The 24,102-nt window shown below is 50.4% G+C and overlaps 1 protein-coding gene across 11 annotated transcripts in view; it reads right to left on the reverse strand.

Annotated features, from left to right (window-relative positions):
• The window catches only part of NCOR2 (nuclear receptor corepressor 2), a 253,710-nt gene that overhangs the window by 151,403 nt on the left and 78,205 nt on the right, over positions 1-24,102 (reverse strand). For 10 of the 11 annotated variants that reach the window (XM_055794127.1, XM_055794120.1, XM_055794126.1 and 7 more), the window contains exons 3-4: positions 11,816-11,943; positions 1,865-2,045 (exon numbers count right to left, since the gene is read on the reverse strand). In XM_055794127.1, coding sequence (XP_055650102.1) covers positions 1,865-2,045; positions 11,816-11,943 — 309 coding nt within the window. Of the gene's footprint in view, positions 1-1,864; positions 2,046-11,815; positions 11,944-13,469; positions 13,776-24,102 lie in introns of those variants that run through there. The other variant, XM_055794122.1, reaches the window with a different exon arrangement.

The raw sequence follows: 24,102 nt of genomic DNA on the forward strand, positions 1-24,102 counted from the left end.
GTAGTCCTAGGTCCCGGACTTGTCTTCTGCTCCCAGCCACTTCAATGTGCTGAGATCATCCCAGTCTGGCAGTGAGCTCCATCAAATCCATTCTGGAAACAGCTCCAGCTAGTTTTGAGCAACTAATCCCAGCGTCACTTAGGCTCTCACCAGCCAGGGACACCACTTTTTTTTTTTTTTTCTTCCTTCCAGACTCTGAAATTACAAATGGCTCCACTAAAAGCATAATCCTGTCTTGCTAAATTGTATCTCACAGCTTTCTCTCCCTCTCTTTCATTAACAAATGTTTTAAGCCCTATAAAATGCATGTAATTCTTGGAAATGTGTCACAGACCAAGAAGCAAATACAGCCCCCAAACTCACCAACTAATGCCTCAAGAGCAGCTTTGCCTATTAGAAACAAATAGCTGAGACAATACATGGTTTTCTGGTGAGAAGCAGAACAGAACTACTGATGGAAATTACGTCCAGACAGAAAAGCCATCCTGGTTTCCTCATGTCTTTGGAGAGGGATATTTTTTCTTTCGTGTTTTGCCCATCAGCCACCCAAGCCAGCATCCCCCGAGGACACGCTACGGTTCAGAGCCACCACAACACATCCTGGTGGCACAGAGAGCAGACTCCTGGCTGGTCACAGCATTACCTCAAATAGACACAGCTCAGAAGGAACAACAAAGATGGGACATGGAAGGGCCACAAGACCTCAGAGGCACCTTTTCCAAGGCAACACACTATCAAGAGCTAAAGGAGAGCAAGCTGATGCGTCTGGTGCATTTCCTGTGGCCTCCAAGTTCAAACACAGCTCAAAAAAAGCTGCTCCATCCCTTCCAGCATCAGCTCACCATTCCTGATTGGCAGTCCCTGCAGCCACCTCCCCCAGGAGATCCAGCCAGGCCTCCCCTGGCATCTAAACTACCCAAAGTAGTCCTTATTTGAGACAGGTCAGAGGGATCTCACGTAAAGCCCACCAGTACCATATGGACAAGAGATGCCTGAATATCCTGGCACTCCCTAGCAAGAGCTTTCTCGCCCATCTGTTATTTCAGTCAGCTCCCACAGCGACACAGCAAGCCACCCCCATCACCCTGGGTACCCATGCCCTTCCCATTCATTTCATGGAGGGCTCAGACACCTCTGAAGCCCAACCTGCAGATGCATTAACCCTTGGCGCTCGCTCACAGCGCTGGACTGGCAGCACAAGCCAGCTGCCCCCAAGCATGTTTACCCAGCAAGACTTTCCTGTCAACCAGGAATATGTCCAAGCTCGAGGTAAAAATCAAATACAATTTACCCCAACAGAGCATGAAAACAAATCCAAATAGGCACACAAGCAAGGGATTGCTCTTTGCAGCATTTACTACATGTGCAGAGGGGACAACTGCAAGCTAACAATTTGCTTTGTTAAATGAGACCAATACAAGGGAGGCTTTCCTGGGGAAGATTATATTAAAGAACCACCAGCAACCAATTCAAACCCTTCAAACACTGATATTAAATAAAGAAATAAGATAAATGAGAAAGGTCAAGGAAAAATCAAATCAGGGCATGGTACCCAGAAAAGACAGACATAACCACCCGTAAATCAGCCTATAGAAGCTTCCAAATTGTTCTGGTGCATCTAATAGCCCAGTAAATGCAAGTCCATGACTAACAGTTACAGGGAAGGCTAATAAGCTTCTGTTTCCCCAGAGTGGTCACTCCACCTCAGTATCACCCAACACCACCAAGCACTGCTTGATGCATCAGGAACCACCATCCCCACGGACTGCAGTAGTGGCTCAGACATAGCTCTAAGACACACCAAGAGGATCCCAAAGCACAGAGCCCACACCCAGCCAGCATCCCAGGGCTTCTGTCCCCTTACCTTTGAGAGATCCTCTGTCCCTCCCTGCTGGCTCTGGTTCAGGAGAGGCGAGTGCCGCATCAGGGGGTCCTGCAGCAGATCCAGGCGTGGCCTCTTGGTTTCAATGAACTCCAAGTCTGACGGCTTGGTCAGGTCAGAGAGATAGGAATGCGCCTCGGTTCTCAGGTGCAGCTCCTGAGATCTGGGGACAAAGAGAAAGGAGCCTGTAGAAAGCAAACCACCTCTACTCTCCCACTGCAAGGCACTCGAGGAAGAGAGAGGGCTCAACTCCTGCCTGTCGCCAGAAGGATGCACGAAGGGTGGCCAGGTGGCCCTGGACTCAAACACCTCATGTCTCTGCAGACCCAGGGTGCACAGCTCCATAGCTCAGCTGCTGGGCACAGTGCATCTCCCAGAGGGCTCTCTGCACGCAGGCAGAGTGGGGCATCACCCGGGGCTGCAGGATCACCGCCATCCTCCAAACCTACCCGGCCACCCTTCTGTCCCCCTCCCAGCAACGCCGCTGTGGCACCTGGAAAGCCATCTCCCATCCCACCACGCACAGTGGGTGGCTGCCCCTACACCAGGGCAAAGTGAATGAGGCTCCAGGTTAAAGCCTTCCTTGTCACACCACGTGGGTCAGGCTGGTCAGGAAAAGCCAAAGCTTGGAAAATCCTCAAATCTGGCCCACAAATCCTCCCTGTGGCCCCTAAGCCCAGGCAGAGCCCCCTTCTGCCACAGTTATTTAGTCAAAGGTACCTGCACCACTGTTTATATTTAGCATCTTCTATAGGAATACCAAAGATTATATGCTGGAGAAAAAATGCACACTCCTCTGTGGCTAGACAGTAGGGATTTACTTCTCCAGGATGGAGGAAGAAAGAAATCGACCACACATAGTTGCACATCTCTGACACAGACCTGGCAAGCCATAAAGGCACATCAGCCAGCGATAGCAACTGCACCAGCAAGTCACATCGGGCTCAAATATCTTTCACCTGTTAAATACGATGCAGTTGGTAATACCTGGAAATTGGGCTTGGTTTTGCTTTTTTTAAGCAAATGTAAAACTTCTTTTGTAGCTCTATTTTTCCTAGCAGGATTCTCTTGTGGGAATTGTAAAGGGATCCTACAAAAATACATTAAAGCTTTTACTATGCCCAAGGATTAGCTTTGCTGCAGCAACACCAAGGGTGTGTTTTTAACACTTCAGGCAGAAGTGTCTCTTAAAAAAATAAAAATAAAATGAAACACAGGAGATTCAAAGCTTGGAAGAAAACTGGACTTTTTTTTCTTTTCCCCTTAAACATGATTGTTCAAGTTCTCCTGAGCTGCATGGTGAAGCATCCTCCCCAGTTACCAAACATCAACAGACCAAACAGCCTTTGAAGATCCTGGAAGGGGAGGAAGGAAAGGGATGCACCATGTCAAAAGCAAGCGTAAGAGACAGGGGGTCTTGTGCATCATTTGGCCCCCATTTGCAAACTGCAACTGCTGACATTATTTTCACCTGGCTAATTAAGTACCTCAGAGAGGACAACAAAAAGGGAAGGACCCAGAGCCCTGTGAAGCCAGTGGCAGTCCTGCCAGCAGCTGTGATGGCTCTGCACTGCATCCAGCAAAAGCCTTGGGGGGCACCACCTAGAGCGAAGTCCTCCGCCCTCCCCCGCACCAGTGTGGCACACTCAATGCTGCTCCAGGGAAGCAAGTTGGGGTTTTTCTTGGGTTTTTTCCCCCCTTTTTTTTTTTTCTCCTCTTTAAACATCAACAGCAGGCAGAAAGCCTGTGCACGCCAAACGCCGCTGCTGTGGGTTTGGCACAGGTGGCTGGCGCTGGGATTTGGGCAGCAGCTTTGCTGCTGACATACAGAAACAGAATCTGGCTCATCCTCTTCCTCCTCCGCAGCAAGAAGGGGACGGGATTGCGGGAAGGCTCTGGCACTGCCTTTGCCACCCCAGGCTCCAGCAGAGGAGAGAGCGAATGCACAACTCACACAGCAAACTCTGCAGAGTAGAACGGCTCTTCCATTTGGCATTGAAGCACAGCTCCCTTCACCTGCAAACACTTTCACACTGAATGATCCTCAACTTTTCTCAGCAAGCCCAGAAATATCTCCTGGCACCTCTCAAGTTTCCTGCTGGCTTGTCCCAACCCCTCGTGCAAACCCTGCCCGCCCGCAGCTGCACACTGACATTTCGGGCTCTGCTGTAAAACCCAGGAACAATAAGCAACTGTTGAGCTGGGCAGGTGCTAAAATATTCCAACACCCAAGGCTCTCCTGTACTGAGGCAATTAAAAATCAAATGTATTTATTTCCACTTCTACCCCTTTTTTTTTTTTTTCCTAAGGCCATATTACCAAGAAGCTGCTAATTGACACAGGACGGCTCTGAGACCTCTGCAGTTGTCAGGAACCCAACACCACCCGACACAACTGCTACGCTCAGAAAAAAACATGTATTTTTAAGATAAGAGCAACGCTCAGCTTTGCAAAGGCACTTACTTACAGCAAGGCAGGGGCCATGCTGGGGAAAGCAGCTGCAGTGTTAGAGAGTGTTATTTTATTTCCATTTCCACATCCATTGGAACTGCTATTAACTTTATCCACTGGAATTTCCAGCCGCTCCCAAGATCGCTTTGCCTGACACAACCCGCTCAGCCTGTCCCGGCTGCAAATACAACTGCTCTTGCTTGAAGCCTTCACACCTTTCACTCTACATCCACACCTGCAGTGAGCTCCTTACAACAGACTTTCATAAAATGATGACGCCCCTGTCAGCGTAAAAATAGCCCTGCCTGAAAAACCCTCCCATTACACCCAGTTTGGGGTTTCGCTGCATTTTCCAAATAGTTCCCACCTGGCTGGTTTATTCCAGAGATTCCTACTTTGCTGAAGGGAAAGAGTGTTTTTAATTGCATGGGAGTTATGCCTGATTAAATGAAATAAACCAGCGTTAATGACGCAGTGGAGCGGGTTAGCCTCCACCTGGAGTCCTTCACCACAAACACTGAGCTACTTCAGAAGCAGAGCAGCACGAGATCTGCTGACACACTGGGGCTGGGTGCCCAGGGTTTGCCCCCACATCCAGCCAGCCCCACACAACTCCGCTGCGGCAGGTCCAAGCCCAGAAGATCAAGATAACTCAAGACTAGACCTTTGGTTTATTTACTAATTTGCCAAACTAATCGCACCCTGCCAGCTGCAGAGCTGTGTTACTCATTCACTGGGGCAGTTTCCTCAGTAGACTCACGTGGGGTGTCAGGAAGGTACGAGCAGGTAAAATCCTTAGAGCAAGTGTGGGTCGCGCTCCAGCGTATACAGGTCACTGGGACCTAGGAAAACATCTTCTGCCACATTATACCTACACCAAAGCCAGGTGAGTGTGAGATGGGCTCGGGGGGGGGGGGGGGGGGGGGAAAGGGGGGGTTGAAAGGGGTTGACTGCTGGCTGAGTCTCGAGGAAGCCGAGAGCATCACTCTCCTGCGAGAGAGGATCAAACAAGACATCCTAAGCTGCCCTTGGAGCTTGTAAGAGCAGCCATCATGAGATCGAAATGGATCTTCTTTACTTTGCTCAAGCCATATCACAGGGAAACGGGCACATACAAACTTTTCAGAGGTCCAAGAGGACTCTCCCACCCAACTAACCCACCTCAGGAGCACGCTGCCGGTCTTTCCAGAGCACCACAACCCTCCCCTGCTCTTCAAACCTTCCCATTTCTCCAGCTGAGCAGCAGAAGGTGGCAGCAGGAGGAACAACTGCTCTTCAACATCCAGCAAACCCAGCTTGGCTTCACCAAGACGTGCCTCCTGCACCAAGGGCTCTGAACACCAGCAGCCACCCTGAGCCGGCTCCCACCAACTTCCCAACGAGGGCACGTTTTCAGTTTTGCTCCCATCCACAAATATTCTTCCCTACATCACAGGGCCAAACAACACAGCCAGGCTAGAAAAATGGCTCTTGCTGTCTCTTGGAAGCAGAATCAAGACAAGTGATCACCTTGCTGCAGCTGTTTATTTCTTCCAGCTGAGATGCTTTGGTGGGAATTTGCCTCCAAAAATAAGTTTTTAGAAAAAAAGTCTCCAGCCCCCACAGGTACAGGCTGACAATAAAATGCTTTTGAGAGCGAGTAATACAGAAAACCACTAGTGCTGAAATGAATTATTTATAGCTAACGCTAAGATTTGTCAGAGGCTTCAGCAACCCCTTTATACTAATGATAGCTGGAGTGGGAGAGTGCGCAAATTGAAATGTCTTACAGAGGGAAACCAGAGGGTTTGTAGGAGCAAACCTGCTGCCAAGCAGCTAGAAAAACCATGTACAGGGCCACCTGATCGTCTGTCATACAGGTGGAGAGAGGGAAAAGCCATCACAACAACAGAGGCCATGGAAAGAACAACCTGTCTGGGTGGGGAAGGTGGAGCTCCCACAGCCTCAGCACCATCTACCAGCAGCAGGATTGAGTCTTCACAAGCCAAAGGTGCGGGACTGCCTTTGCCTTGAGCAGGATGCTTAGCTCGTCATGTGGTCCAGCTCAAGGACACCCAGGTCCTCTCGAGGTCCAACCGAGTGGCTGTGACGAGGTGGTCCCATGAGCAACCTTGTGATGCTCCCAGCTGTGAATTTCCACCCTAGGGCAGGTAGCTGTGCCTCAACCGCCCCACACAACACCCCCCCAGCCAACTTCTTCCAAGCCAACTGTGATTTAGAAGAGAGCAGATGCTTTACTTTAAAGTTGCATATTGAAGATCCCCATACACAGAGCCTGAATTATTCATGGACAGGAGCAGCAGGAGCTTTAACACTGTGCCACATAACAGCACTGCCTCACTCAAGAGGAGGAGGAGGAACAACGTTTGTGTCCCTCCACAAGCTCACCCACACACTTCCTCCAGGCATCCAAAACCTGGAGCCCCAGAGGAAAGCTCCCTCGGCTGTCCTGGGTGGCTGCAGGACTCCCTGAACTTAGGAGGCTTCAGGGACATCCCCCGTTTCACCAAGCCTGCTGCACACACTGCAAGATCACCCTTCCTCCCCCCAAATAAACCTGGTTCAAGGTGATGCATGGGGAAGTTGCTTCATGAACTGTTACCCCTTCATCCCAGCCGAGGCAAAGCCAAGGCGTCCCCTCGCACCCCCCTGCCAGGGAACACTGCCCATTCCGTGAAGCCTACTGTCTCCACACCTCCTCTGTGGAGCCCTCCGTACCCACCCACGGATGTGCCTGCAGCCCCCACCGGAGCAGGGGGCACTTGCAAGACAAGACTTGTCCCCAAGTGCCTGCACACCAGTACCTGCCCTTTCCAGCCACTGTTCTCCCACGTTCAGTTACAGGGAGGAAGAAAACGCAGCTCCCAGAACATCATTTCAAGAGTGGAAAAGACACAAAGATGTATGGTTGCAGGGATTTCAGTTGCACCACCGCTCACTCCCAAGGAAGAGGGTCACCTTTAAAAATGGAAACTTAATTAAAGACCATAAATAATATCAGATCGGTCGTGCTGTTAACTCGAGAGCAGTTGATGCCATTTGGCCCAGCACAGATGAAGACCGAGAGCTACACATGATTTCCAGCGGCCACGCACACTGCCCCAGCTTCCCACTGCTCCCCAGGCTCCTCAGCCAGCAGGATTAATCACATTCAATAAGCACAGTAATTAGGCCTGCTCTCATGCTATATTGCACATGGCTATCTCAGATGGCTGCAGAAACACAGCAGCTGCTTCACGTACCCGAAGTGTCATACTACAGATCAACACTCTTCAAACTCCTCACGACTGCTAAGCAGAAAGGCTCTGGAAAAGGAGCATGGTCTCCTGAACTGGGAAAATAGGCTCCTATGAAAACAGTGACTCATCTTATTCTGGGTAAGTATATTTATATATTTATACTGCGGAATATACTGTGTTAACATGCATACCACTTATTTACAGCCATGTTTTCTGCCAGAGAGGCCATTATCCACCCCAGCATTCCTGCGTTAATACGGAACCTTACTCTAAAATCCCAATGCAGAAACACCCAGTTCTTTGATTTTTCAGACCCCTCACCCCACTGGCACCTGCCATTTAACACTCAACCCAGCTTTTCTCACTTCTTTTGTGGACCAAAATAAATAGAGAAGAGGGAAAAAAAACCTAATCCTTGTCACCTTGCCAGGACATTCCTCTTCAAGTATTCATGGTACGACTTGTACCAACAGCAGATCCTGAAATACTTCTCTTCGCTCCTGCAGTCCAGTTGGCACAGCCAACCGAACAAGCTAAGGGGAAGTCTGTGGATCCTTCCAAGAAAAAGCCTGCTACCAAAAAAATCATCAAGGAAAGCAGCACATCCCTGCAGAGACAGACAGAGCCAACTTTCCCTATAGCAACAGACTCAGAGCGGTTCAAGTTTTCCTTCCTTCTTCCCAGCCAGAATTGCTGCACAGGCAGTGCAAATTCTCTACCCATCCACCAAGGGCTGACGACAACTCTCAAGGCTGATACGCTTGGCAAAGGGCAGTCTGCAACTCCCCAGCATCTCCTGCAGCACTGGGCTGCCCAGGGTGGGGTACAGGAGACACAGGAGGCACACCACCCCTGAAGGAGGAGAGCCCACCATGGTGTGACCCATCAGCAACTGATCCTCTCCATCCTGACTGACCCACCAGGCTCAGCTGTGCAACCATCCAGCTGTCTGAGCCTGACATTCAACAAGCTTCTCACTCAGGGAGCCCCCAAATGTGGGATCATCTTGGCACCCCATTCCTTCCAGCAAGTTGCCACTCACCAGCTTTTTGCCACCAACACGTGATTCATACTTAAAACATGACGCCCACGGTGAAACTTCACCGCTCATTTCCTCTTCCCTGGACCACAGCTAAACACCATCCTGGTGGCTACAGCAAAACTGCAGCCAGGAGAGACAGAAAACCTGCAAAGCTGCAGGAAAACCATCTAAGCAAGCCCAAACAATTTCTACAGGATTTAAAGCATCCATGAGGTCGAGCCTCAAATACCATATGCAAAGACAGTCTGCAAAAGCTTTAGAGGTCCATCCAAGGTAAAAGCAAAGCCAAACTGGGGGACAACCACCCCAAAACCAGCACAGAGTAAATTCCTGTGGCTTCTAGGAGGGAAGGGTGAAACAGCAACCACCCATGGCTGGCTGGGCTCAGAGGAACTGGGACCCAGCTGCCCGAGGGCTGAACCACGCTCTCTGGCTGCAGGCTCTGCTCTGGATCAGCAAGAGGTATGGCAACAGCAGGGACGTCCACCCGGGAACATGCACAGGGCTCGATCTCCAGCACCGTCAGTCTGCCACATCCCACCTGCACCAGACTCACAAATTGATCTCTTTGAGGACAGAAGTAATCCTGGAAGAGCAAAAGCCACCGCAACCAACAGCAGACAGGCTGCTTCCTCGGAACATCCAAAGCAATGGGGGACTGGAAGGGCTCCCCTCCGCTGACAGCTGCCTCAAGGGGAGGATGGTCTTGCACTCACCACCACTGAGTGCTAGGTGGGGTATCAGGCTGGAAACCAAGGTAAGGGTCTTCCTTTCAGACACAGAACAGCCCTGTGCCTCCCTCTATTCACCCCCTGTGCCCGCGCTGCAGACCTGACTTGTTTGCCTTCGGTCGCTCCCTCCTCCCCAGCCCCTCAAAGTGAGAGCCAGCTGCCTCTGCTCAAAGCCATCAATCCCAGCCCAGGAACAAAGCCAAAGTGCTTACAGATGCGCCTGACACGAACCTGCCAAGGGGACTCAGCTGCAGGGATGGCTGCTCTCCCCACCCTCCCTCACCCAGGCTTTGCTCTGCACCAGGCAGAGCCAGAGCTATTTTTTGGGATGGGCATCAATGAGCAATCCAACCTGCTCCAGAAGCTCCAGGATCCTGGCCCTCAAGCACCTGAGGAACCCTCAGGTGAGCAATCAAGCACCCAACGGGCTCTGTTTACAGCACATCAGCCACTACTTTAGAGCAGATCCTCATACCACGAAGACGAAAAAGCAAAACCCTCACAGGGTAGATTAAGTGTAGTGCTTAAAGATGCAGAGAAACAGCAGTTGGCTTTGCAAAACAGACTAACACCTCCCCAACCCCACCCAGTCTGAATTACTCCAATAATTAATTACACTGGACTGAACATTTCTGCAGGCCTCCTCATCCTACATCCCCAGACACCCCAAAAATATTTTTTTTAATGGGTCTATATCCCAGCACTCTGGCACAAAATGCCAACTGAGCTGAACATAAGCAATATTTTTAGCTTTATTACCCATTATAATTTTTACAAAAGTTCAATATTTCAGATGTTACAGGGAAAAGGGATGAAATCTAAGTTGGGCCTCTTACAAAAAAAAAAAAAAAGCTTCTTTTTATAGCATGCCAAAACTTCACTGTTCAGGTTGAAAGTGATCTAGACCAGACAATCTCGATTAACATTTACCCACATTCATATGATTGTCAACACAAAAGTAAGTCTGGAGACCTTGAAACATTTGTAAGCCAAAGCAAGATGCTTGGATGAACACACCACATTAGGCATGTGGTACAGCAGACACCAAGGCTTGCAGGTGGTTTTTTTTTAGTTACATGGAAGAACCAAGATACAGTTTTTAAACAGCATATTTAGACCTTGAAACCTTCATTTTACTGGAGAGCAGAACTGGTTCTCCATTTTGCAAACTGTAAGTAGCATGAAAAACAAAACCAGGCAGGAGCATGTTTGCTCGGTCTTCTTTACCCATCTCCCCCAAATTTAGCTGAATTCCACCCACTTCCAACTTAACCATGTTAGTCTGCACTAAGAAATCAAAGCACTGCCTGGCTTGCTTTGGTTTCTCAATATGCTGCAAGAAACTACCAGTCAGCAGCAGCAGCATTACCCTCTGTACATGCAAGGGCCACAAGCACCATCCAGGAGAACAAATGCAAAACTAACTTTGAAGGCTGCTTTTTGCCTCCAAATTCTTGGGGGTTTGTTTCTACTGGGCACTAAGCCAAACCCATCCCACTAGAAAAAGAGGGTCCTGTCTGCATCTAATGCCCTCACACATCCAGCACCCTGAGGTTTTTCTCCTCTCCCCCTAACAATTATGATTTTAGAGAAACAGGATTCATCTCTGTGACCCTGCCCTGGTTTTATCCTTAGCCTGACTAAGGAATAAGCATTAAAAAAAAATAACACTTTGCATAAATCCTTTTTTTTTGCAAGGCTCTTATTTCACTTCCAGGCCAGTTTTTTTCCAAAGCCACTAAGCATCAAATGCAGAAGAGAAACTGTGAGAGCACAGCATTTTGAGACAAAACAGAGAGTGAGAGTGACAACCTTCAGAACAGATCGGCTCCTGGGGTTACAGCATCTCCAGCATCCCCAGCCACGCAGCGCTTGCCTAAGCAGCACCCAAAACCACTGCCAGCCTCCCACAGGAGGCTACAGGAGAAAGCGGGGACACAGGGAGAGCCATGAGGGGAGCAGACAGGAAAAAAAAGCAATTCAGAGACAGTTGTGAGGGGAAGGCAGAAAGAGAAAAAACCCAATGAAAGCGGGGAGGAAGAGCAGCAGAAGAGGAAGCGGAGATGCACAGTGGAAATGAGCTCTTCTCCCTCCAGCCTCAGGTGTCACCAACCAAACCCAGCCACGCAGCTTTATTTTCCACATTTAAGAAAGCTGCTGCAACCAGCCACAGCAATGCGTAGCTCCGCAGAAGTGAGGGGGGTGGGATTTTTGTTCTTTGGTGGTTTTGAGATGTCTTTAAAACGCACAACAGTCCAAGGGAAGAAACCAGAAGGCAAAAGGTGCCACTTGCATTAGCACAACAAAGCTAAACCGGCACAGAGAGGGAGCACGGTCAGTACCAACGGTCAGTACCAACGCACAACAGAACATCAACATCGCCCAGGGCTGGCACAGCCGCCCCCCACACCACAGTGCGAAATCCACACGCTCAGGATGCCCACGGCTGGGGGAAGGCAGCAGCCAGTACCTTTCATTGCCCGGCTGGAACTCGGAGAGCAGGGACGGCCTCCGCCGCTGCGGCTGCATGATAGACCCTGGCGGGAGATGGGAAGCGAAATCCCTGGAATGATGCTGGTACTCCAACAGCGCAACGTCCTGCAGAAACAGAGAAGAGCTCGTTAGGCTGGTGGTAACTTTCAAGCAAGCACTGAACCCCGACAACTCAGAAGAAACCATATAGATACCCCTCCTTTGAAGCACTGGGTGCTGGACCACAGAGGTCAGTGCTTTTCGTCCCCTGAAAGGGTTCCCAGTAACCCCCAGTCCCACACCGCCCTGGGATGGTGGCTCAGTCCAACATGCCCCCAGCCTTCTGCAGGGGCTGCTGGCAGGCTGGCTCCAGGGATGGGACCCCAGCAAGCTCAACCCAGCCGATGAGCACACACGGAGGGATTTTTTGGCATCCAAGCAGTCCTGCTGACAACTTCAAATCGAGAGGAAGAACAGGTAAGAAGAAAATTAAAAGTCACGGGATACTTTCAGCTTCAATAATCCACACAGCAGTACAGAGAAAGAAAAAAAAAAGAAAAGAAAAAAACAAAGCAGCGAAATCACAAACGTTATCTTGAGAGTTTCCCTTTAAACGCAGCTCCCCTGGGCTGAGCTCAAGGGGTTTGAAAGGACAGTTTGCTACTTATTATGTGTACGTCCCTTTTGTTCCCTGACCCTTGGAGAGTACAGTACAGTATGTTCCTGATTTTAATTAAATAAGAAGCCCTCCTGCTCTGTGCCACACACTGATTCCAGCAACAGTATTTTAGCAGCTACATTCAACTGCTATTTTTTATTTGCAGATAGATACTTGACCAGAAGACTAATCATCTAATTAACTAAGACCTTCAGCAATGGCATAGAAAGCCCTGCCACAGAATATCCCTGGTAACCCTGACATATTTACATTAGACGAACCAATCCCACCTGGGAGTCTATTTTGAACAGTTCTCAACTGGAACAAAACAGCCCTGAGTCCCTCAAAAAGAAATTACAGAGTAAAAATAAAATACAAAAAGAAATCAATACATAAAATACCACATGCATGCAGCTGGGAGTGTGGGCAAGGGACTCTCAGCCTTAACAGGTATAACAGAAATTATTTGATAAGATACAGTGAAGATTAACACACTCCAGCACTATGAAGCTGGAGAAGTGCCCCAGCAAGGTATGCGGCAAGCAAAGGAAGAATTTGGGAGCTTAAATAGCAACAACCTGCACCTGGAGGAGCACTCCCAAGCTGTAAGTGATCAGGGCAGCCCAGCGCTGGATGCCATGCTCTCCCCCAGCCAGCTGCAGAGCAGAAGGGAATATCAAAGCCCAAAATCTTTGACCACTGTAGAGTAAAACAAGATGTTTGCATAGTAGCTTTCTGGAAAGCCAGGAAGAAAACCAGAAGTGGTAAGCACTCAGTCCAGCCAAGAAAAGCAGATCCCTGACCCCACATTCAGGCTCTCTTGCACAAAAGCTGCAAAGGCCAAATACCAAATAGTGGAGACAGGGGAATGGTGGTGGTGATGGCCACTGCTTCTCCTTGTGCCCAGAAAGCTGCACCAGTTTCTGGAATAGAGTTCATTCCTCCCCAGCACCAGGCGACAGCATGGTGCAGCTCCTTTCCCATTCTGACCAACCTCAGGAAACACCAGGAAGCCTCGGCCGGCCCCAAGCTCCCGGTCTCCACCTCCAACCTGGCCTTTCCCAACCTCAGCCTCCGTGGCAGGGACTGTCTTCAGACAGGTTCTTGAGACAGGAGGGCAGCGCTACTGGGACAGTGTCCACTTGTCCTCACAGGGATGCTCCACTGGTGCTGTGGATCCAGGTGTTAAGGGAGGATTCTGCCCCGTGATGCTGCTTCTCCTTCAGCTTGGAGTCCATCCACATGGGACACCACGGGGGGCTGCAGGACAATGCCACCGGTCCAACTGCAGACAGGACAAACTCCGGTATCTGGAGCGAAAGAGCCCATTCGCTCTTACAGCCCCAGCCAAAGCAGAACCGCTGCCTAGAACAAGCTTCCCCACGTTCGTGCCTGTCATGGTTTTAAATACAAAAAAAGAAGAGCAATGCAGCTCCTGACATCCACCTCCAAAACAAACACACCATGTCTGGGAAGACACATCAACAGGCCCACAACCAGGACCATCACCTTCTGTGGGCGTATAAACAAGAATTACCTGTCTGGGAAGCTCAAAGGCTGTGCCCTTGAGGGAAAAAAAAAAAAACACCCACCAAAAAAGGCTCTTGCACGTCCTGTGAACCATCTGTTTTTCCTTTCCCCTTGCCCACACTCAGCTGAGCTTTGTCTTTTCCTCCCCTAACCCCACCAGAACATTGCTAGTGGAGCCCAGAGCCTGCTGGCATGGCCTGAAGTGATGGGGAAGCTCATTACGCTGCGCCATTAGCTCCAGGATGGGATGGCACACATGCCTCTCCGGCATCCCCACCGAGGGCAAAGCTGGTGAACACTAACCAGCTCCTGCTTTTCCAGACATTACCCAACTCACTCTGTGACCTGCTCCACTTTGCTCACACCAGTGTTTGCTTTTACCAGAAGAAAGCATAACCCAAAAATTAGTGAGGAGGATTAAAACTGACAAAATTTCTGTGCCCTATGATGAACTGTCAAAGGAACCACAGGAGACCTGGCAGGACACAGGTGGATTAATTGCTCAGAAAGTTACTACAGTAAATTGCACTGTGAGCTATGACTGTTTTTCAAACGCAAACGCCAGAAAGGTTTACGAGCTGCCTTCAGAAGAGGCTTCAGTTTTGTGTAGACGCGTTTTAAAGACGCGTGCTGGGAAGCACCTCGCTGCCAGCACCGCTGCACCTTCCCCACGCCAGCAGACACCAGAGAACAGCGTCCAGTGGGTGCCACATCAATTCCCCCCCACCGAACAGCATTCAGTCCCCATCCAAACCCAACATTTCTAGTGCATCCTTGGCACCTGCTCAAGGGCAGCTGTAAGACACCCGAAATAAAAGTAGTAAAAAAACTCTACAGCCCCAAGCTACACGTTGCTCCTTCTCCTCCCTGTTGCTTTGCTGGGTTTTGTTCAATTCTATTTTTTGCTCTCCCTCTCCCTACTGCTCTCTTAGCATCTCCTGCCCTCTGCAAACCCTCCTCCCACCCCCCCAAACCTGCTGATGTGTCAGAGCACCTTCTCCAGGGCTCTCAGTTCTCTTGCTGCCTCTGGTCAGGACAGTGTTCCTTTTACACCAACCTTCCTGTTATTCCTTGTGGCTCAGGTGCTCCCACACAGATTTACTTCGTGGAAGTTTTGCAGAATTTCATAAATTCAGTAAGTATTATGATTCAGAAATTAAGGAAGTAGAAAGGCCAGGGCACATCAGCAGACTCAAGGGGGTGGGAGGAGTGTTTACAGAGTGCAGGAAGATATGCAAAGAGAAGACGAGCACCTTTTCCACTTCTGCTGATAGAAATTAAGCTTCTTCACTCAGGCGAGGGACAGAGAATGTTTCTAAAACACCACCAAAGCAAAACAACCAAAATCACTTTGGAAGTCTCAATGGCAAGGCCTTATCATTCTCCTGACAGAACAGCAGCTGTCCAAAATAAAACCCCAGTTAACAGAACATGTGTCCTCTCTAACCATGTGGGCAGTGTAACAGGCCAGAGGTTCCCCTCCCCGGACTGCACTGTCTGGGGCTGTAGCAGGGTCAAGAACCAGCTCGGTGATGCCGAGGCTGAGCTGCCACAGTCAAAGTTACACTCCCTGGGGCATCCATCCTTCCCGATGGAAGCAAACCCACACAATGCCGTAGGAGCAGCCCTGTGAGCAGTCAGAAAGCTTGTTTGAGCAGGAGAGATACAGCCCAGACACAGCCAGCACAGACACTCCCCAAAAATACTTCTACCATGGAGCATTGGCAGGAGGATCCATCCTCCAGCACAGACATCTGTCCCTCCAGCAGCTCCGCAGTGCAACCCTGCTGTGCACATCCTTGCTCTGGTGTCTCCTGCTCCTGCAACCACTCACCCCACCAGTGCCTGGCCAACCCACAATGGCCAAGGAGCAGCAGTGGGCTCAGGTCAGTAGCAGACTTGGGCAAAACATGGAAGTCACCCAGCCAGGAGAAAAGGGTTGGATCCCTGTCGCTGGGAGTGGTCCGACATCCAAGTGCAGCAAAGAGGCTCGGTCGTCGCCACCTTTCAGTCCCAGAAATGCTTGCTGCCTTTGTCCTTCACAAGCCACCTGGTATTACTGGCTACAGATACAGATACATATAGCTGGAGAGCTGCCCTGGCCTTGCATGCAAGAAGGAGACACCTCAAAACCAGCAAGCCACATGTCTAAAGCTTAGGATGAAGCCAGCTAAATTAATTAGAAAAATGACAAGGAAAACCTACATTATTCAGTTTCAAACTATGCACCTGCGCTAGCTCCCAAGCACATCACCCAAAAGAAATCAAATCAGGGAGCAAGCTCTTCAGGGCTGAGCTGCCTCAGCCTCACGTTGCACTGCTTCAGCTCCAAGCAACCCACTGAGAAGGGGCTGCACGCTGCCAGCAGCAAAGGGACACGTAGCAGCAATGCGGGGCTGTGTGCTGCTGCTTTGGAGGTGATGGGGAGCACAAAGAGGTACCATCGCCAGAACTGCAGCTCCTCACAGCAGATTCCCACAGCAGGGCACACACTGCAATTCAGCAGGCAGCGGGAGCCACAGGCACCCGGGGCAGACACCAGCATCCCATGGGAATGCTGCAGAACCCTGGCCTGGACACACAGGTCCAATTCCCTCTCATCAAACCCTTTTCAGTCAAAGCCTGCTGAGGAAGGGTCTTGCAAGGAGAAGGACTGAAACGCAGCTGCCTTCTGCCTCAATACAGCCAGAAACCTGCCCTGACAAGAGCCGAGCCTCCAGAGCCGGGCCTGACCCCATACCACAAGCCCTGGGCTGGGCCAAGTCAGCACTAGCAGCATCGCCGAAGATGGACAGCCACCGAGAGTGCCTGGAGTGCCATCAATCACTCAGCAGAGCAGTGCAGCACAAGGCCAATGTTTTAATAAATAAAATGCTAAAGAGCCAACAGCAGCCTCATTAAAATACACTTCTTCATGCAGCAGACTGCGGAGGTACTTGCGTCCAGCCAGAGGTGCCAGAAGCATCCTTTGCTGCCAGCGAGGGAGGTGGACACGTCCACACAGCCCCTGCCCCGGGATGCAGGGAAGGGGAGCTGGTGGAAGCACTCCCAGTCTCAAGGTCTTTCTGTGGTGGTGTTTGATCCGGGAGCACTGAGAGCGCTGTCTCCCTCCCCTTCCTGGTAAATCCTCTGACCCTAAATAACCTGAGTCTATCAGGCTCATTTAGATATGCTAATCAGACTGTCTAAAGCCAGGAGACTGAATGCAATATTACAGAAAAGCCTTCGGCAAAAACAGAGACAGCCCCACGGAAGTTAAAAAAAAAAGGGGGGGGGGGGGGGGGGGAGAAAAAAAAAAAAAGCAGCAGCTTTTTCTCTCCCCCTCTTTAAAAAATTTTCAGCTGGCTGCCTTACCTACCATAATGTCTCCAACAACATCTTTTGTGCTGTCCCTTGACCTCAGAATAACCCCCACGCTAAACTAATAACTGCACACAGCCGCACAGCCCTGCTGCATCTCTCACTTTCTGTTTTGAACGCGTGCACTTGCTGCTGTGCTTCATTTCTCCTTCCCCCGCTTGCAGCTGCCCGAGTCTGGCACGCCTGACCTCCGAGGAGGGAGAAAGAGATGTTTGAAAGCGATGCTGGAAGCACCCCTGGGCACTGACCCACAGCATGCAGAGCCAGATAACGCTACGCCACAGCCAACAGCAGCTCTGACCCTGCTCTCCCAGCTCCAGCACACAGCACATCCATATGGACAAGGCATCTACCGACTACTCCACCCAGATGGTATTCCCACAGCTGAAAGAGGTAGCCCCTGAGGAAAAGATCCCAAAGACACGAGGCCTGCAGAAAGGGAGCCTCGAGCTGATATGGCAACAGAAAGGTGAACTGCTCCTGCTTCCTTCGTCCCACCAGCAGAAAAACAAGTGCAAGCCCAGAGCTCCTGGCTTCCTTGGGAAACAGCTCTGGAGGAAACCCGTGGAGACCTAGAGCACAGCCAGGCGAGCACCTGCAACACAGCTCAAGCAGCCCAAAGCATCAGATCCTTCCCCCGTGGTTTACCACATCTTCAGTCAAGAAAGCAACCAGGAGCTTCCCACCGAGTTTCAGTGCAGGCAGCTTCACTTGCAAACCACCAGCTCTTGTTTTGCAGTGACACCGAGAGTTGTGATGCCGGGGTTGGTCCCCAAATCCACCAGCTGAGTTGGCTCCCGGCAGAGGGTGGTACCGGTGCCAGCAGCCACCTCTGATGGCAGCATCTGGCACAGGCAGCACCTCACCTGCCCAGCTCCCCAGGAACCCGAGCCCTCACCCAGCCACGAGCCGCTGTCCCACACTGTCCTCGTCACCTTTTGCAGGCAGGCAAACGGGCCAGGGCACTGCACACACTCCTCAAGGAGCAAATCCCAGCTCCTTGCCACCTCCAGCAAGGATTAGGTTGTGGGCTGTTCATTACAAGCTCACCCAGCATTGTATTGCGAATAATTTTTATTTCCTAACAACGTGCTATTTCTGCTGAAGCACTCCCAAGCGTTTAGCCTAAATGAGGCCGATTAATAATGGCGTGGTCCAAGCAGCAAGTGAAAAACAATGCCAAAGCATCCCTATTTATTTCACTATTTATAAGCTGCCCCTTATCTAATTTCAGGAGAGGCTGCCTGGCCCGTTCCCACTGTCCGTGAGCAGCACGCGTGCTGCTCCAGAACTCCCTTGAACTGCTGGGGAATGGATGGGCGAGGGCAGCGGGGCTGGATCCCCCCAAACTGTGGCACTGGTGGCATGCAGAGCCAGGGCTGGGCACCGTACAGGTGCTGCCCTGGCACATCCCACGCTCCGCTCATCCCACCGGCTCTAGAGTATCTGGGCACCTTGCTCCACCCCACGCCTCACCTTCACCCTGGGTGTCCTGGTTTCCAGTGGTATTTCCTCAGAGGAGAGCTGAAAGCGGCTGCAGACAGCACTGCCTGGAGCAGCACCCACACCAGCCCCACGCTCCCTCCCTCTCCTCCTGCTTTTCCGCTGGTGTTTCCCCAAATCAGAGAACACCCCGCGCCTCTGATGCCCAGAACTTTTCCCTATACAACGAGGATGGTCAGAGGGGACATACAAATCAGAGTAGCCCAACACGGTGGCCAAGACTTGACCACCCAGTCTCAGGCTGTCCCCCTGGGACACACGGCAGGTTGAGCTTCCCACAGCGCCAGGAGCATGCAGTAGTGTATCCCAACTTGAAACCTGCAAGGCCCTCAGACGGTCCAGCAATTAATTTGTGCAATAAGCTGCTGCTTGGACCCCTTGATGCTAGCCAGCAGCAGGAGGCTGGGCTAGCAACCAATGCCACCTGCAAACCAGCTCTCCAGTGCAAGGTGGGGTGGCCAAAGTGGCACAGCCACCACTCTGGTGCTCTGCCAGAGACAGGATATACTCCCCCCTCCTCCTGCTCTGCACACCCTGAACTTTGAAAAAAGAAGTTGCTTTAAATATCTTTCTGCCAGCAGCAAGCATGACCTATTTTAGCAATAAAAGGAAAAGCTCTCTGGTGCCTGGATACCCCTTGGCACTGGCAGCGCAGCAGTTGCTCATCAGACCGAGAAATGCACTTCTTAGCCTCTGCCTGGAGAAAATAATTTTTCCAAAGCCAATTCAGGTAAGAGGAAGGGAGAAGGTTTGGGAGGAACTGGGGCAGTAGCAGAGCTGTCACTGTGTGAGGTCTGGGCACAGCAAGGGCTGTGACGGTACCAGCATGGCATCAGCCCATCACCCTCAGCCTGCCCAGCGAAGAGGAGCTACAGAAAACCTCCGAAGTGCAAAGGAGGTGGTTATTGATCAAAACAGGTTGTCCACAAATACACCGCTGTCTGCCCAACTTCCTCCTCAAAACCCTGGGAAGAGTTCACTGCAGGTTTAAGGAGGGGGAAAAAAAAAACCCAACATAAAACAAAACGATGACTCCTCCAGAGTCAGCTCCACTGTTGAAGATAAGGTCAGTAATAAAAACCTGGCTGAATACATGCATTTTTATCTTGCCTACGGCAATGCAACATGTGCTGAAAAGACAAATGCCCTTATTGTTCCAACACAGTCTCATTGCCATCCATCTCTCAGAAGCTGCTGACTTGGCCTTTTGTTTTAGGAGGTGACCACACTGCGCGTGGCCCCTTCTTGGAAGGCATTGATTTCTGCTGCCATCCCTGCACTGCGGCCACATCTGCTGCCAGCACCATTAGCATCTGTACCAGCTGCACAGTAATGCATCCTTCCTGACGCACTCTCCCCTGTCTCTCCAGCAAACCACGGCTGTCAGCATCGTTTAGCTGTCCCGTCTGAATATCCCATTCATGGAGAAGTCGTCACGTCTTGGTGGGGGCAGCTCTCAGCTGTTGTGGCTTCCCAGTCATCTGACCAGTGCCGGGTGCTGGAGCCAGCCAGAGGCGCCCGCAGAGCAGCAGCACACCCATTACAGTGCTGCTTTTGAGTCTCTCTCCATCACAAGACTTTTGTCCCAGTCGCATCCAGGCGCCTTTGAGCTGGGAATGACCTGTCTGCCCTTCCTCCATCCCCCATGCCTGGTGCTCTGCTTCCTGAAGCCACTCGTGGTCACAAACGCTCCATGCAGGGTGAGCAGCTCTCTTCACAAAACAAACCCAAAATTTCCACCTTAAAAGCACTAGGTGATTTTGCTCCTCATCGCATCTCTCCTGTGGTGTAATCCCCCACCATCTCCCACCACACATCACACGCAGCACCCACAACCTATCTGCAGGTCCATGTAGGACCCTTTTGTCTTTCCACATGCCCCACTCATCTCTCTTCTACACTTCCTTACACCTCCACAGCAAATCCTTCAGGTCAAAGAACCTGACTCGCTTGGTATTTTGAATAAATGTGGTGACAGTAACAACCAGCAAAAGCCTCCAGTCTTGCAAAAGGTGTCTCCAGGGGCTGGTGGGACAGCATGAGCAGTCAGCCTAGGAGCGCAAGCAAAGACTTTATGTCTCCAGAAGTGGCTTTAATGGGTCTCTCTACCTTTGCCAAACCACATACACAGCAGAAGTTCTTTCTTCCCCTGTGGATTTACAATCTTGAGATTAACCAAAAGCAAAACATCACCCTCTGCATCAAATCACATCCAAAACGCAGATTAGGGGGCAACCGTAAAAGTTTACAGTAGCTTGATGAAAAAAAAACCTGGTTTGGATAAAGGCTGTATCCCAAGGAAAATGAGCTTTAAACACAAACTGCTGTAAGCCAACTCCTTCCTGACAATGGGGGAAACCCCCAGGCAGGGAATTAGGTGTCCTGTTCCTTCACCCCCGTGCTCTCACAGTCCCACAGCACAAAGCCAATTTTCCCAAATCCACCGCTGAGCTGCTCAGAGCTTATGCAAGCCGTCACTGGAAAGGTACGCAAGAGAGATCGCACTGAGTTCTCGTGACAGACCTGAGCAGAGTCAGTATTTCCATGATATGTTTCTGATTGTCAAGTCATTCCTTAAAACATTAGCTGGAGCCCAGCAGGCAGAACTCGGGATGCAAATCTCTGGCACGAACCGCCCCCTGCTCTGCTGCGCAGCTGGTAGCAGGAGGCTTTTCTTTGCGCTCAGAGGTGGTTGGAGAAGGCTCTTCGCAGCCTGGGGGATTTTAGCATTTGGCACCGTAAACTCTTCCGTTCTGCAAGTTCCTGGAGCACCGACACAGACTGGCATTTTGCTTCCAGCAGATAAAAGTGTGAATAACTACTCCAAGGAAAACCAACACAGCAGCAAAGGCGTCTCGTGCTTGTAATGCAAAATACACTGCCTCCCTGCAGGCTTACCTGGCTGTTGCCTTGCCACGCTGAGCATGTCACTGCAGAGATGAGCTAGCTCCTGCCATCTCAGGGGCTTGCATCTCCTTACAGCACCTTCCACCGTGGGATGCTGGGTCTAACTGTCCCTGCTCGAACTGCTGGGAGGCGGAGTCCGGGCAGGGAAGGCACTCAGTTCCCCCCAGGCCACCATTTGGCTAGGACACCAAATCAACACAAGTTTGCACCAACCTCTTGTCTCTGGTTCAGACAGACAAGGAAGTTATTTATCATGGGCCAAAAAAAAAAAAAAAATGAGCGATTGGGCTGGGACGCTCCTACACAAGTGCTGTTTTGCAAATGGGGAGTTTAATGAAGGAACTGAAGAGCTGCTCCCAGACAGGAGAAGTGCATGGAAGAAAGCACAAAGGTCTCAAAGCCAGGGCAGAGGTGTTAAGCTCACCTTTCCATCTCAGCTGAAGCAGTGTGCAGGGAACGGGGGCAAACAGCAAGCAGGAGGCATGCTGAGTGCCTCTTGCTTTGCAGGGAGGGGACAGTGCTCCCCGATGGGGACTAAAGATGGAGCACCAGTTTCATATGCATGTGCACACACCACAACCCTACCAATCCTCAAACCTGTTTAGCACCTCTAGTAGGTAAAACACTAAGAGCACCCCAAAAAGAGAAGCTGTTTTGGAACAGAGGCTGCCGCATGAGGACACCTTGTGTGCCCCAACCCCCAGCATCTCCTGCAGCTGACACCACCATCCCAGGAACCCCAGCCTGCATGTGAAGCCGCATCATTCCTGCAGCTCTGAAATGTCAGGGCACTGACAGAAGGATGACTGGTAAGGAGGGCACAGCAAGAAACTGGATCCACACAAGAGGAAAAGAGGAGAACCCTTCTGTCCCCAGGGAGTATTGATCACAAAGAGGCTTTAAAAGGAAAGGGGGACGTGCGCTACACAGGAAAATTGATCTGTTTACAGAAAACATTTGCAGGTTGCTTGAAAATTAGTATCCTTTATGCAAAAGTTTCCTTTGAGAGAGCATGAACTTCGGACACTTTAGAAGGGTAAGAGTGTAAGTAATGTGTTTTTTCCACCTTTAGCTAAAGGTCACGGAGCATTCAAACAATTCCTCTGTTCCCAAGCTGAACATGACAGAAGTCAACTAAGCATCCCAACATTACAGCTAATGAATACGGAAAACAAAAATGTTTCCCCTGCAGTTTGGCCAAGAACTACTTAGTGCTCTTAAGAAGAAACTGCTGATTATTGGGGATTTCAGTTTTACCTGAAGAAAGTCAAACTAGAGCCTTGTCACCAAGCTTCCTTCTTCCCTTCAAATGCATGTAGACTTGTCAAAGTTTTTTTACAATTTTTTTTAATTTTTTTTTTTTTTTTTAAGCAAGATGGAATTAAATCTAGGGTCATTATAAAATACCACACCATTCTCACATCCAGCCTCCCCGACAGCTGCTGGGACCAGACGTCTCTCAGCACGGAGGAGGAGGATGACACCCTGATACAACTGGGGACCAACTTACCCCACAGAAAAGCCTGTTTGCTGCACCACCCATCAGAGCTCAGTCTGGATCAGACCTACGGGTTCACAGCCCTGCCCAAAGCTGGCACTTAAGAGTGAAACCAGCCAAGGGACATCCTCACTCGACCGATACCGAATCTTCTCTGCCAGCTCCAAGCTCAGCAGTAACTCCTGGATTACACTGCTGGGAGATGGTGGCCATATGTACAAAGCATATTTCTGTTTATTCACTCGAAATGCATCTTTTTCCCCATTTTGTTGGATATTCCCTTGGCTTTTATACAACGGGAGAAGAAAAGTGCCCAAGCCTGTTTCCACTGCCTTCTGCCACTTCAAAACATCCCCTCCCACTTGCCTCATCTGTGAAATCAAACAGCTGCAATCTTTTAAATCACTTTTCATAAAGTGTCTCCAAGCCTAAAATAATGTCACGGCTCATTTCTGAGCTCAGTATTCCTGCTGCACTGCATTTCCCTGGGTGCAACCGTCACAGTTGGACTGTGATTATTTATTTATAATATAATAGCATTTGTAGCCCTGCTGTGCTCAGCCCTGCGCACGTGCCCAGAAGGTCACCCAGGGCATTTCCACTGCTGGGATAAGGATCCCCAGACTGATGAATTCCCAGTTCTCAAGAAAGGATGTCTTGGAATGCAGCAAACCAGAACCAAAATCTAATTAGATACAAGACATGCTAGTGTCGGGTTGGTTTTGGCCTCTCTTGCTTTCTTCCAAACAAGCTCTCACTGTGCAAACACACCCCATGACAAAACTGACCTGGCCAAGACATGCAAGCAAATACCGCTGACTTTTAATAT

The sequence above is a fragment of the Falco peregrinus genome, chromosome 2 (genome assembly GCF_023634155.1).
Source record: "Falco peregrinus isolate bFalPer1 chromosome 2, bFalPer1.pri, whole genome shotgun sequence".
NCBI lineage: Eukaryota > Metazoa > Chordata > Aves > Falconiformes > Falconidae > Falco > Falco peregrinus.